Source organism: Quercus lobata, unplaced genomic scaffold (assembly GCF_001633185.2).
Source record: "Quercus lobata isolate SW786 unplaced genomic scaffold, ValleyOak3.0 Primary Assembly Scq3eQI_100, whole genome shotgun sequence".
NCBI lineage: Eukaryota > Viridiplantae > Streptophyta > Magnoliopsida > Fagales > Fagaceae > Quercus > Quercus lobata.
The window spans coordinates 374,090-387,524 of NW_022154707.1; the positions used below are offsets into that span (position 1 = coordinate 374,090).

Here is a 13,435-nt window from a genome sequence, read left to right on the forward strand (position 1 = left end):
CAATCTTTTAGGGAAGAATTATTTATGGTCCATTGTGAATGGAAGGAACTAATTCTAAAACCTGCCAATGGACTGTTAAAAAGAGAAGGATAGTCATTTGAGCATCCACAGCAAATGTGCCAAATGCTAAATATTTGGCACACCAAACACCAAAAAATTCCCTTTATGAGATGTTTCAAATCTCATAATTTTTGCCACAGGTGAACAGTACCGTTCCATTTTGGAACGGTACGGACAAGAATGCTAAAAAAAAAAAGTTTTTTACTCATTTCTCTCTCATCCTTTTTGACTTTCTCTCTTCTCTCTCTTTCTTGGTGTTTGGTGGGAGGAGTTAATATATTATTTTAATGTGTAGTAAATATTATTTTAATGTATAGAATTGAATAATAAAATATTTGATAAATGAAATGTTGTAAAATGATGTGGTAAAATAATAAAATAAATTTTTGGTGTGTCAAAATGACATTTTTTATAGAACATATGCTCACATAACTTTCATGTCAATATTTTATTTTTATATATATTTATCCGGGGAGCCTAGTCATGACATTGATTACTACTATCACAGTTGGTATCTACATCCATCAATTTAGAAAACGGGAACTAAAAATTTCAATAGGTTGTTTAATTTTCCAATAAATGTTGCTTTTTTTTAGAAAGCAATAAATGTTACTTAATACTTGTTATTTATTTTTAAAAGATGTTACTTATCCAGCCAGTATTTCCTAAAATATGAACAGGCAATCAACATGTCATATTTTGAAGCAATCCATCTTTCATTGACGCGTTCCTTTCAATCTTTCATGTTTCATCTTTATCACTAACTATATGACAGGAAAAAGAATTAAATAAAAAGAATATCTTCTCCATCAAATTGTGTGTGTGAAAAGGATCATGCAATTTTCAGTGAGGGCCAAAGACAATGAGACCCCACTTATATGATCAAATTAAACATAACATAACACAAGTCAAAAGACAATCCTGCAAAATTCTAATCTAAATTAGTTGGTAACCGCGGCTGACAAAGTAAAGTTTAACAAAAGAAAAAAATTTATTCCAAATTTTTTAGAGTTATATTTCTCTAATCCATTATGTGTCAAGTGATTTGTTTAAATAATATTATATATAGATGGTTTTATAAATTGACATGGTTGGAAAAGATAATTCTAAATTAATTTGGAGCTAAACTTTATCCTTAACAAAATATTGTTATATTCTGTCTATTTTTTTCTTCTAAATATGAAATTTGATAATTATATCAATTATTATTACTATTAAATATTTATTATGATTATATTTATATATTAGACTATTTATTCAATCATTTATATAAATTTGTTTGATTTAATGTATAAAAAAAGGTGCCTCTTAGATGATCAAAATAATTAAAATAAATATTTTTTGTTTTTGAAAATTTTGGTAATAAAATTTTAGTGGGAGTAGAGTTTTAAATTTCTTGATTAGGTATTAGAGTTTTACTATAAAAAAAAAAAAAAAAAAAAAAAAAAAAAAAAAAAAAAAACCTAACAATTAATAAGCTACTATACTACTATTTTTTTAGATAGTAGCTACTATACTAATTTGATAATTAATGAGGGTATATTCCTAAGGCCCAAATTTTATTATACAGTGCATGTTAATATATGATATAGTAAGGTTCTAGTAAGGGAGGATCTTGCTAACAAAAATAAATAAATTATAATAGAGGATAAATTATAGAAAGTATTATCTTGAAGGGATATATTAGAATAATGAGTTGGAAAAATGTAAATTTTCATAACAAAGTTGCTCATTGTTTGGCTCCACATGCAATAAATGTTCCAGATTTTTTTTTTTTTTTGGATGGAAAATGTTTTTCCATAATTTATTTATGTATTCTAGGTTGTTCAGCTTATCTTAATAAAAGTTTTGATGTCTTTCTTCTAAAAAAAAGAGTTCTAATATTGAAAAATGTCATTTTTTTTGGATAATTGAAAAACAAAGATAAATAAAATGATAAAGAGTTTCCATTTTTATATTAATATAGCTATAGATGGAAATGACTTAAATCCAATGATCGAATTGTTAAAATGCAGAAACATGTCAAACACTTGCCACATATTCAAATTCGTTAAAATGCGAAAACATGTCAAACACTTATCACATTTTCACATTCATTTATATACGAAAACATGTCAAACACTTGTCACATATCCATGTTAGTAAATTGATTATTAGATTGGATATGGATTTAGATATAGAAATTTGGTGAGTTGATGGCAATTTGGTTGTTAAAGAAGAGGATAAGGTGAAAACAGGGAAAGAAGGAAAGAGAAGTCCGAAACACACGTGTCCTTTTACGCAGAGACTCCCTTTCTGTGTCCTCTTCTGCAAAGGCCGACCCACCCGCCTTACCCCTCACTCATTATATATACATATACACTTCTCTCTCTCGCTCTCATTGTCGTCGATGTGAACGAGACCTACAGTACCGAACCAAAACTCACCATTTAGGAGAGCGAAGAAAAGCGAGAGAAACTGAGTGAGAGTGTTTGTTTTTTTTTTTTTTTTTTTGAAACTATGGACGAGAATTCAGCTATAATCGAAGCGATTCTCAGAGAACAAGAGGAAGAAGATCAAGCCTTAAGGAACAAAAAAAATCACACAACCACCACCACCGCCGCCGCGGCCACCAAGAAGAGTCAAAGCGACGACGAATTCGGATGGAAAACGGTGTCGTATCAGAAGCGGAATAAGAAACCGACGAAGTCTTCGCCGGAGGATACTAATTCTGCTGATCTTCTTTCCCGGAGACCTAACGGCTCTGCCTCCGGCGATGTATTCCGGTCCATCGAGAAGCACTCCGAGGAGCGCCGTCGACGTTTGGCCGAGGCTCAGCTCGCCGCCGATGCCGCAGTTGCCGTCGACGGATCGAAGCGGCATTCTGATTACGATGACGACGACAGCGACGGAGAGGTCTCCGGCGCCGCCGTGGCGGAAAATGGTGAGGTGAAGCCTAAGAAGCCGAAAAAGCCAAAGAAGCCTAAGGTGACCGTGGCTGAAGCCGCGTCGAAGATCGACGCCTCCGATCTCAGTGCTTTTCTCATTGATATCTCCGTAAGTGTTACTAAATTGTTCAAAATTTTCTTTTCTGATTCACACACTGCGATCTGTTGGTTGATTCGTAGATTTTGAATTCAATTTCGTGCACGATTTGATAAAAGAAAGCGTTTTTCAAAAATTTGTTTAGGCTTCGTACGAATCGCAACAAGATATACAGCTAATGCGATTAGCTGATTACTTCGGGCGCGCATTCTCATCGGTGAGCGCGGCTCAATTTCCGTGGTTGAAGACGTTCAAAGAGTCCACTGTTGCAAAGCTCGTTGATGTGAGTTTTCATTTCGCTTTGATTCTCACTATTGTATTAATTCGCTTTAAATTTGTGTGTTATGATAACAATAAAAATGTGAGTTTGAATATGCTTTGTGGTGAAAATGATGAACTATTCATTTGAGATTTGATTAGATGATGGAACTAAGGTATGTTATGATGTATTTTTGTGCATGCATGTTGGATTTAAGTTTGGATGTGAAGTTATAATGATAGAGTGTGTGATGATGCTGCTCTTTGAGATATATTCTTTGATGCTTGGTAAAAGTGTTCTTTTGGCTTGATCTCAAATGTATTTTCTAATCCCTATTTGTCCATTTCCTATGATTCTGTTTGGTTTCTGATTTCCTTTACTTTTGAACTGTCTAATCATTACTATTCATTGTGTCTTTTGTCTAAACTGGAATTTCAAATGGTATATTTGATATTATTCTTCATTTTTGGTTTTCCAACAGATTCCCCTTTCCCATATATCCGAAGATGTTTATAAGACATCTGTTGATTGGATCGGCAAGCAGCCTTCTGAGGCCCTTGGGTCCTTTGTGTTATGGTCATTGGATAACATTCTTGGTGAACTTATTACTCATCATGCAGCTGCCAAGGGATCCAAAAAGGCGGTTCAGCAAGCATCATCAAAGTCCCAGGTAGCTTTACGATCAGATCCGGCCTTTTTGATTCAATTATGTTGCTTGTTGCATATGAGAGCTTGGTGTTCTGTAGTTTATTTTAACTCTTGCATATCAACTGCTTTGGTTTGCACAAAATTGTAGGAGAGAAAATGTACTAAATGTTAAGAGTACGGCATCAGAGTTATCTCTCCACAAAGACATGAGATGTTGGACCTTACAATCCCCAAATCTGGGGGGATTTCTGTTGGACAAACCACTGATGTTTGCCCATTATGCAAGCAATTTGACGTGTCACATGTTTCCCCAGTTCTCAATTGGAGCATTCTGTTAGTGTTCTAAGGGGTGCTCTTAATAGAACACATGAGGCTTGTGCTAAATTTTGAAAATTAGTTGATGATGGAAGCTTTGTGCATTAGGTACGACCTTTTTTAGTTGATGATGAAAGCCATTGTAAGTGGCTGAACAACATTTACCTTTTTAAAAATTTTATTAGGAGATGTGCCAGTTGTCTTGTAGCATTTTGGGGAAGCTACCTTAATTTAAGGTTTAATAGGAACTCCAAAAAGATTATAAAGTGGGAATAGGGATTCCTTTGTCCAAATTCCCTTCATTTGATTCCATATTGATTGTTGTCATATTGGTAGTCAGACTAAATGGCATTATTAGGGCATCTGTGACTTTAAGCAGTTGTATTCGTATGCAATTACTAGGCAAAAGAGTGGTAGTCTTTACATTGATTTTCTGGTTTCTTTGATTGTTTAAACTGAAGTTGCCAACTATGTCACTGCACATGCTGATTAAGTGGAAACCACATCTATGTTGGTTATAATTAGGTAATTGACATTACAATTATCTCAATCAAGAATGAGGAATCTTAATTTAGATATCTATGTGTTAACCGTTTAACCCATTAATGTACTTATTAAGGAAAAGATTGATTTCTTGACTTTAGACTCGTTACCTAACTATCCCAATTGTATGGGAAGGGAGAGAAGGTTGGGTCAGCCTCCCTCTCTATCTCCCCTGCCCAAAATAAAAACCCATTCAGTCGATCATTTGGTGTGCTCTGTCCTATGCTATGTGCCAGCTTCAGATGTTAAAGCATTGAAATCATTCACACAGGTTACTCTTATATTGGGATTTGCCTTAAGCTTACTTGGTTTAGTGCTGTAAGCCTGTAGCTCAAAGATTTACTAAACTTGCAATTGAAGTAAATGTTTAGTTCCACAGTCTCAATCGAATCTAAATACAAATGAAGTTCACAAGTAAGCATATACAGTGTTATAGAAGGATGGTTAACTTGTGTTCATAGTTGTAGCAGCACAAGACCCCACAAGCCCATACCTCACTAGAGTTTTTGAAGGAAGACTACAAGTGTTTGATGAAACTACCTAATGGATCATGAATAAATTGTGATAATGCAGATTAAGAGTCTTTGTTTTCCCCCAACCTTGCAATCTATGAATTTAAGATCAATTAGACCTTTCTTACAGGAATGTTAGGCTACTGATTTCGTTAGACTGATTTGTCACAACAGGATTTGTGTGTCATGATAGTCTATATCTTTACACTGCAGCAAAACATTTCTTTATTCCTAATATGTTTAATAATAAGTTAATAGCACTGATATTTATTGTAAATGATGGGAATATTTGTTTCACAAATTAGAATTGCAAACAAAATTGCTATTCCATGAGTGGGACTGTTATGTGGTTTGGTTGTGTTGCATTCCCCCTTTTTTTTGGCTAGAGTTGTCAACAATTGTGATTTGGAGTAGCATCTAAAGCTCATGTTTTTCTTCTTATAATCATCATCATCAATATTAATTTATATGTTAAATTAGCCTGTTTGATGTGGCTAATTTGGAGGGAACGAAATACCCGCACTTTTGAGGATGTTGAGAAATCTATTGATCTTTTGAAGTCTTTGCTAGTTGGGACATTGTTTGGGTGGTCTTGTATTTGGGGTTTTACGCGATGTATTTCCGTATTTGATTTCCAGCAATTTGTTTCTGTTTCTCTGTGGATTTTTTTTTTTTTTTTGGTATTTGTATTTGTTTCAAGTACAGTCTGTTCATCATCGTGAACATGATGTACTTTTTTATTAATGAAAATATCTATTACCTATCAACAAAAAAAAAGTATATGTTAAATGGTTAGTTTGATAACATATATGTTTAATTAAATAATCAACAATTTCTCCGTAATATTCATCACATAAAGTAGTTATTTGATATGTTACCTTGCTTCAAAATATGTTTATTGCATAGAGTTGCAGTTGGATTTACATAACCTTTATCATCTGAATCACTCAAACACATCTATGCTGGCTTCTCTAAGGTTAAACAAAGAATAGAATAGGGTCAAGTTGGTGGTTGGTCCAGTTTCTTGTTTCTTCTTCAAATTCTAGTCTCTGCCGCTTTTAATTTTGGCAGAATTTATTTTAAAAAAAAATGGTAAAGGAACAACTTAAGTAGACAGGCAATGTTTGGCTTTCTAATTCTCAAAAATAAATACTCCTAGCCCCTACCTTTTCCTCTCATCCCTTTAGTGAAATTGATTCTTTATTTCATTAAAGTTTATGTAACAATTTTATAATTTTTCATAAAAGTATCCACAAAAATATGGTAGTTATTTTTTCCTGTCTGTGTTGTTTGGAGACTCAATACTTGACTCAGTCACCTTTGACTGTCACATGTTTCTCTTTAAAATTAATATTCCTGAGGTTCTCTTTCTCAAAACAATAGTGATTTTGAGGACCCTTATAATGGTTGGAAATGGTGACTTATCCCCTTATTATTGAGTTGTGTCAGTGCACATGAAATGACTCTTAAAAGGTCTACGCTATACTTTGAGCTTGTGATTTTTATTTAGATGCTGTTAACAATTTATAGATCTTATGGTCGGCTTAGTGAGTAATTAATTTAAAATTTATATGATATTGGAACTGCAGGTTGCCATGTTTGTTGTTCTAGCAATGGCACTGCGACGAAAACCAGATGTGTTGATCAGTCTATTGCCTATAATTAAGGAAAGTCCAAAATATCAAGGACAGGATAAGCTTCCAGTAACTGTTTGGGTTATTGCTCAGGTGAATGTGGTGACAGTGGAAAATTAATATTCCTACTATTAATATTAATCATTCTTGTTATTATTATTATTTTTTAAACTAATATAATAGGAATTTTAAGCCAGGAATTGAATTTTGGTTTTTATAGGCATCTCAAGGAGATATAGTTGTTGGGTTGTACATGTGGGTTTACTTTCTCTTGCCTATACTGTGTAGCAAGTCAGGCTGTAATCCACTGTCCAGAGACTTGATTTTACAATTGGTGGAGAGGTTAGACACATTTGAGAATGAAAATAACATCTATTTGTTATCTTATACATATTTTCCTTTTTGGATCTAAACCATATCTACATTCCTAATTATGGAGCTTCATCTTCTCCTCACTTTTTTTTTTTCACCCCTTGAAACTAGAATTTTATCTTCCCCAAAAGCTCGGACCATTCTATTAAATGGTGCTGTCAGAAAAGGGGAGCGTGTGGTACCACCATTATCTCTTGAGCTTTTGATGAGATTCACCTTCCCAGCATCATCAGCCCGGCTAAAGGTGGGTATTTTTAAGAGAGATTTGCTGCATATTTCCTTATGGTATGTAATTTTTTAATGTATTTGTAATCTTTGTTTTGCTTAGGCAACTGACAGGTTTGAAGCTGTTTATCCAACTTTGAAAGAGGTTGCCCTTGCTGGTTCTCCAGGAAGCAAAGCAATGAGGCAAGTTGTACAGCAGATTTTGGAAATTACACTCAAGGCTGCTGGTGAAGGTAGCGACAAACTCATAATAGACAAATTTATTTATATAGACTAGTAAAAGTACATGAATCTAGGATTATGACTTTGTTCCAGAGCTTGACTTAGAAACTCACCTGCAGGCATCCCTGAGCTATCAAGGGAAGCAGGTGATATTTTTCTTTGGTGTTTGACCCATAACCCTGAATGTTACAAGCAGTGGGTGAGCATTTAAATCTTATCATTTATGCCTTTTTCCTTTTCTAATTCGAAACTGTTATCCCTAATTATGCACATATTATTGAATCTTGTGTCTTTGCTTTGGAAACAGGATGTTCTTTATTTGGATAATCTTGAAGCTAGTGTTGTTATTCTGAGAAAGCTGTCTGAAGAATGGAAGGAGCGGTCTGCAAAACATCCTACCTGGGACACTTTGAGGGAAACTCTTCAGAGCTTTAAGCAGAAGGTAAACCTTTTTCAGATATTATAGAGAGGATAGTAAGTTGGTTTGAGGACATTGAAAGCCCTGTCACATAATTCATAGTATGTTGGTTTGAGGACATTGAAATCCCTGTCACATAATTCTATGTTTTTTCTGCTTGTTGAAAACATAGTAAACTCTAAAGATATGGGCCTAGAGTAGCAGCATGTTTCTTATCTTCTCCTTCAACCTCCAAGCAGACCTCCATGGCTCTCCCTCTCTTCACCCAAAGAGGCTGAGGGAAGTAAAAAGCACTTAAGACTCTTATCAACCTCCTTTTTCTTTATGTTTTTGGATAAATAAGAGCCTTATATCAACCTTGGTTGTTGTGATTACCATCTTAAGGATTATGTTGGGTAGTCCAAATTTCTTCTGCTATGATTCCATATACTGAGTTCATCTGTTATTTTTTTGACTTGAAAGGTCTTTTGACTTTGGGATTTAGCTGATTAAAAGTAATTCACTATAATAATGGCTGATTACATGTAAGTGAAAGTAAACTAGTACTGTTGCTCACTTGTTTCATTTTTGTGGCTATTTAGAATGAAAAAGTTTTGGCAAAGGGAGATGCTGCTACTCACCATGAATTGTTGAAGGATGCAGACAAGTACTGCAAGGTGATTTTGAGGCAATTGTCTCAGGGACATGGATGCATGAAGAGCATGGTCTTTGTGTCAGTTGTACTGGCTGTAGGTGCTGCTATTATGTCCCAAAGCTTGGAATCTTGGGACTACAAGAAACTGTCAGAAATGTTAAACTTCCCTTGAAATGTTCCGAGTTCATTCATGCAGAGTTTAAAAGCACCATTTACAGGCAGTACATGGTGCGCACTATTGCCATGTAGGTTTAATTATGTCCGGCATAGTTCAGTTCTGCAGGATGGCCTGTAACAAAATGGGCCCAAGAATGAGTAATTTTATTTCAATATCGTGACTAAATTCTGTTGGGTTTTAGTGAAATCAGAATAGGAGCAGCAGCCACCCCCCCAACATGCGTGGGTGGGCTGATCATTTACAGAGTGTTGATGTGTCTGGTTTTCAGTTGTGGGACAGGTCAATGACTTGTTTTCCTTTCATAATGACTAATTTATAGTGGCTTTCTTTTCTGTTAATTTTGAACATGCAAAGTGCCTATACACAGATGGAAATTAATGGTGAAATCAATATATGCTTGACATGAGTTTCAATTCCATACACTTCTTTCTTGGTTAAATTTCTGGCTGTCAGATTGTTATGAGGTCTTTGTGAAAATCCTGGGTTGTGTGAAGGAAGTATAACTTTACACAAGGTTATACTTTCTTGGCAGCACATTAACCTTTTATGTCTGGATTGGGGGGAGATAGCTGGAGAAGAGCAGTAAAAAGTTCTCGCTCTTCCTCTCTCCTCTCTCATTCCGTTCCTAACATATACAATTAAAGATGCAAAAGATGCGTCTATGGTTTTTAAAGAGGTATCACTTTCTAGGCAGCTTGCTGGGACAACAATTAGCTGCACCTGCACCTACACTTTCAATTTCAAGGAAAGGTTGAGTTTAGTTTGCGGCAAAACTAGAGCCATCTATGGCAACCTGCTTTTCTCCTTGGTGGAAACAAATTTTTCATTGGAGCCTTGAGGCCTTTCTTAGCAGCACTGTTGGGACACATGCCCTACCATTTAGGCTATTTGCTAAAATATTGAGCCAGTGATAATCAAATGCTTGAGTACTTGACAATTATCTTGGCCTATCAGCGGCCAAAATGTCCGACCTGATTGCAGGCAGTCCTTGTCCTTGTGGAGCATTATAGTGTGCCTTCCGGGATTTGTGGGAGTTGATGAGTAAGATTTTGGTTTTCTTGCGGTGGTAAAGCCATCTTTTAATCCTGGAATTTGGGCCCAAGAGCCTCAGACTGGACTTCTGGTTATGGTATCAAAGCTTTTGCAACTTGGAAGAAAATTTCCTTATGGTATTTGAAGATGCTGAGTCATTGATTCACTTGGCCTTGCTTCTTGGGGTGTTCATCAAACTGCATAAATCGTAAAAACTGCATCAAAACCGCCCACAAAATGGTATAACCGCATTGCACCGCAAGTAATAGTGTACCGCACTGCATGGTGCAGTGCAGTTTACGGTTTTATAATAAGAAAACCCCAAAAACCGCATTGCACATTCTCTATATATTAATATATTTATTTATTTTTAATATTAAATATATTATTAATAGTCTAATAACCCTAATTTTCCAAAAAAAAAAAAAAAGTTTGATAACCCTAACAAGTATTGACTAGAAAAGCCAACCCAAAATAAAGAAAAACTAGCTCAATAATTTAAAACTTGCCCCAAAAAAAAGGGAAAAATTAGTTTAGGGCTGGGTAGGAAAAGTCCAAAATTTGAAAAATATACCGACTTCAAACTGTATCTTATACATAGCATCACACATGTGACTGCAAAAATGAGGTGTGGTGCGGTTATGGTTTTGGCTAAATTCTAAACCACACCACACCGCACATGTGACTGCAAAAATAAGGTGCGGTGCAGTTATGATTTTAGTTAAACCACACCGCAAAGTGCGGTGCTAAAAATAACTCAAAACTGCACCGCACCGCACCACGAACACCCCTACTTGCTTCCATACCAACATTTTACAACATCAAATTTTATTTCAAGGCATAGATCTTATTGAGGGTTTCATTTGATAATATTGAATTTTATTCTATCGAAACCTTAGTTTACCTCTAAGAAAGCAAATTTTGCCTCAGGATTGAATTAGGGTCGAAAGTCTTTCATTTATAAAATGCTGGGTTAGAATTAAAGTCCATAGGGAAAGTGAGGAGTTTGCATGTAAATCCATCTTACAGGGGTTCTGGACCGGACAACCATCTTTCCTTGCAACTTTTTAAATTAGGTGTACAGTAAGTGTCAGCTAGATGATTAGGACATAATGGAGGAACAAACTTTAATAGAGTGCAAGCAGCTACCATAAATTGGAAAGTGCTAGAAATCGTTGGCGTGGGTGAATGCGTTTCAAACACTCACTCCTTTTTGTTTCTTGTGCCACATTGATTAGGAGTGAGCAATCTTTTTTTTTGGTAAACAAGAGTGAGCAATCTTTAGTGTTTATAAGTTATTCCCTACCTCAAATAACATCTTGAAGTAGTGGGCGTAGTGTTGGACTTGGCCTTGTCCATATCACACACCTGTGGGATCGGCCTAGCTTGATACGGGTATGTGAAAAATTAAAAAAAGTTTTGTTTCAGGTGACCATTGGACATTTATTGTGCTTAGTGGCAGTTGGGCGTTGGCCCGTTTGAGTGGACAGTGATCTTTGGTCCAGTTCTCGCCTTTTTTCTTTCTTTCTTTTTGGCTTGTTGGGCATTTGTTGTGCTTAGTGGCAATTGGGCTTTGGCCTGTTGGAGTGCACAGTAACTGTTTGGTCCAGCTCTATCCTTTGGCTTTTATAACCCTAAAATACCTCTAATTTAGCTTAAGCCCTTTGCTTTACTCTCCACCTTTGCTCTACTCCTCTGCTCTTCTTCTTCTTCTCTCACAAATTTTTCTGCTCTTGGTTTTGGGTTTAAGGCAAATATAAGGTTCTTTTTTGGTTTTTTGTGAATGGGAGTGTGTCCATCTCGAAGATTGTTGCTATAATCTAATCCTAGGGATTTTTTCGGCCAAGCAAGCCATTCTCATCGAGTTCTACTTTGGGTAGCAAGAATCAACCTATAAGGACAACGCCATTGTGTGATTCTATTGCTTTGTGAGATCTTTCTAAACTCTCTCTTAATCTTTTTTTCTATTGCTAATATTTAGGGTTTTTATTGTTGAATTTATTTTCAGCCCGTTGGACATTTATTTTGCTTAGCGACTGTTGGGACTTGGCTTGTTGGAGTGTGCAACGACTGTTTAGTCCAGCCCTATCATTTTTTTCTCTCTTTCTTTTCAACCGGTTGGGCATTTATTGTGCTTAGTGGCCATTGGGCTTTGGCCCGTTGGAGTGCACAATGATTATTTGGTCTATCCATTTCCTTTGGCTTTTATAACCCAAACAGGCCTTTTATTTCTCTTGAACTCTTAGCTCTGCTCTCATTTCCTCTCTGTATTGCTCCTTTGCTCTTCTTCTTCTTCTCCCACAATTTTTTTCTGCTTTTGGTTTTGGGTTTAAGGAAAGGCAAATATAATGTTGTTCTAGGTTCTTTGTGAATGACAGTGCATCCATCTTGAAGATTGTTGCTATAGTCTAATCTTGGGAGTTGTTCAGCCATGGATGCAATTCACACCGAGTTCTAATCCTGGTGGTACGAATCCAGGGGTAGAACCGGGAATTTTACTTTTGGGGGGGGGGGGGGACTAACTATCACATTGATTCACAATTAACCAAACCCCCCCCCCCCCTCAAAGTACCACACGGTACATGCACACACAATCCCCCACACACATAATTCATAGATTTTTAAAGGGAGAAAGAATGGATGAACTGGTGCTGAAGCTTCCAAAGGAAGCCAATGCTAAAAGAGTACAAGTCAAAGCTAAAAAAATGAATAGTGTGATTTGGGAAAGGGGAAAGAGATTGGACATGTATACTAGGGTCCAATTATTTTCTTGTGGAGGCCAAGTATTTATAAAATATTATTTTCTTGTGGGGGCCAAGTCTTCATAAAATATTTGTGAGTCCATATATTTACCTACTACTACTTAATTTTTCAAAATTTTGTAGGGGCCTTGCCCCCCACAATGTCAAGCATGGTTCTACCCCTGTACGAATAATTCTTTAAGGACAATAGCATTGCTTGATTTAGCTTTGTAAGATATTTCTAACTCTCTCTTTACATTTTTGATATTGATAATTTTTAGGGTTTCTATTGTTGAATTTCTTTTCATCTTGGGCATTTATTATGCTTAGTTGCTGTTGGGCTTTGGCCCACTGGAGTGCACACTGACCATTTGACCCAGTCATCTCCTTTTTCTTTCTTTCTTTTCAGTCAATTGGACATTTATTATGCTTAGTGGCCGTTGGGCTTTGGCTTGTTGAAGTGCACAGTGATTGTTCAGTCTAGCCCTCTCCTTTGCTTTTATAACACTAGCAAGTCTCTTATTTCTCTTAAACTCTCTGCTTTGCTCTCACTCTCTGCTGTTCTATTATGCTCCTCTGTTCTTCTTCTTCTTTTCCCACAAATTTTTTTTGCTCTTG

At 35.9% G+C, this 13,435-nt stretch overlaps 1 protein-coding gene across 1 annotated transcript; it reads left to right on the top strand.

Annotated features, from left to right (window-relative positions):
- The first annotated feature begins 2,303 nt into the window (after positions 1–2,303).
- Positions 2,304–9,460, top strand: LOC115972954 (transmembrane protein 214-like). The gene is made up of 10 exons (XM_031093170.1): positions 2,304–3,096; positions 3,230–3,367; positions 3,825–4,013; positions 6,951–7,088; positions 7,216–7,337; positions 7,479–7,611; positions 7,696–7,825; positions 7,934–8,013; positions 8,122–8,256; positions 8,814–9,460. Exons 1-10 carry the CDS (start codon positions 2,560–2,562, stop codon positions 9,036–9,038), a joined length of 1,827 nt encoding a protein of 608 aa, XP_030949030.1. The 5' UTR covers positions 2,304–2,559; the 3' UTR covers positions 9,039–9,460.
- The last annotated feature ends 3,975 nt before the right edge of the window (positions 9,461–13,435 follow it).

Coding starts and splice junctions, on each gene's coding strand:
- LOC115972954 (XM_031093170.1), top strand. CDS start 2,560: ATGGACGAGAATTCAGCTATAATCGAAGCGATTCTCAGAGAACAAGAG. Junction 7,612..7,695: donor CATCATCAGCCCGGCTAAAG/GTGGGTATTTTT, acceptor TGTTTTGCTTAG/GCAACTGACAGGTTTGAAGC. Junction 8,257..8,813: donor TTCAGAGCTTTAAGCAGAAG/GTAAACCTTTTT, acceptor GTGGCTATTTAG/AATGAAAAAGTTTTGGCAAA.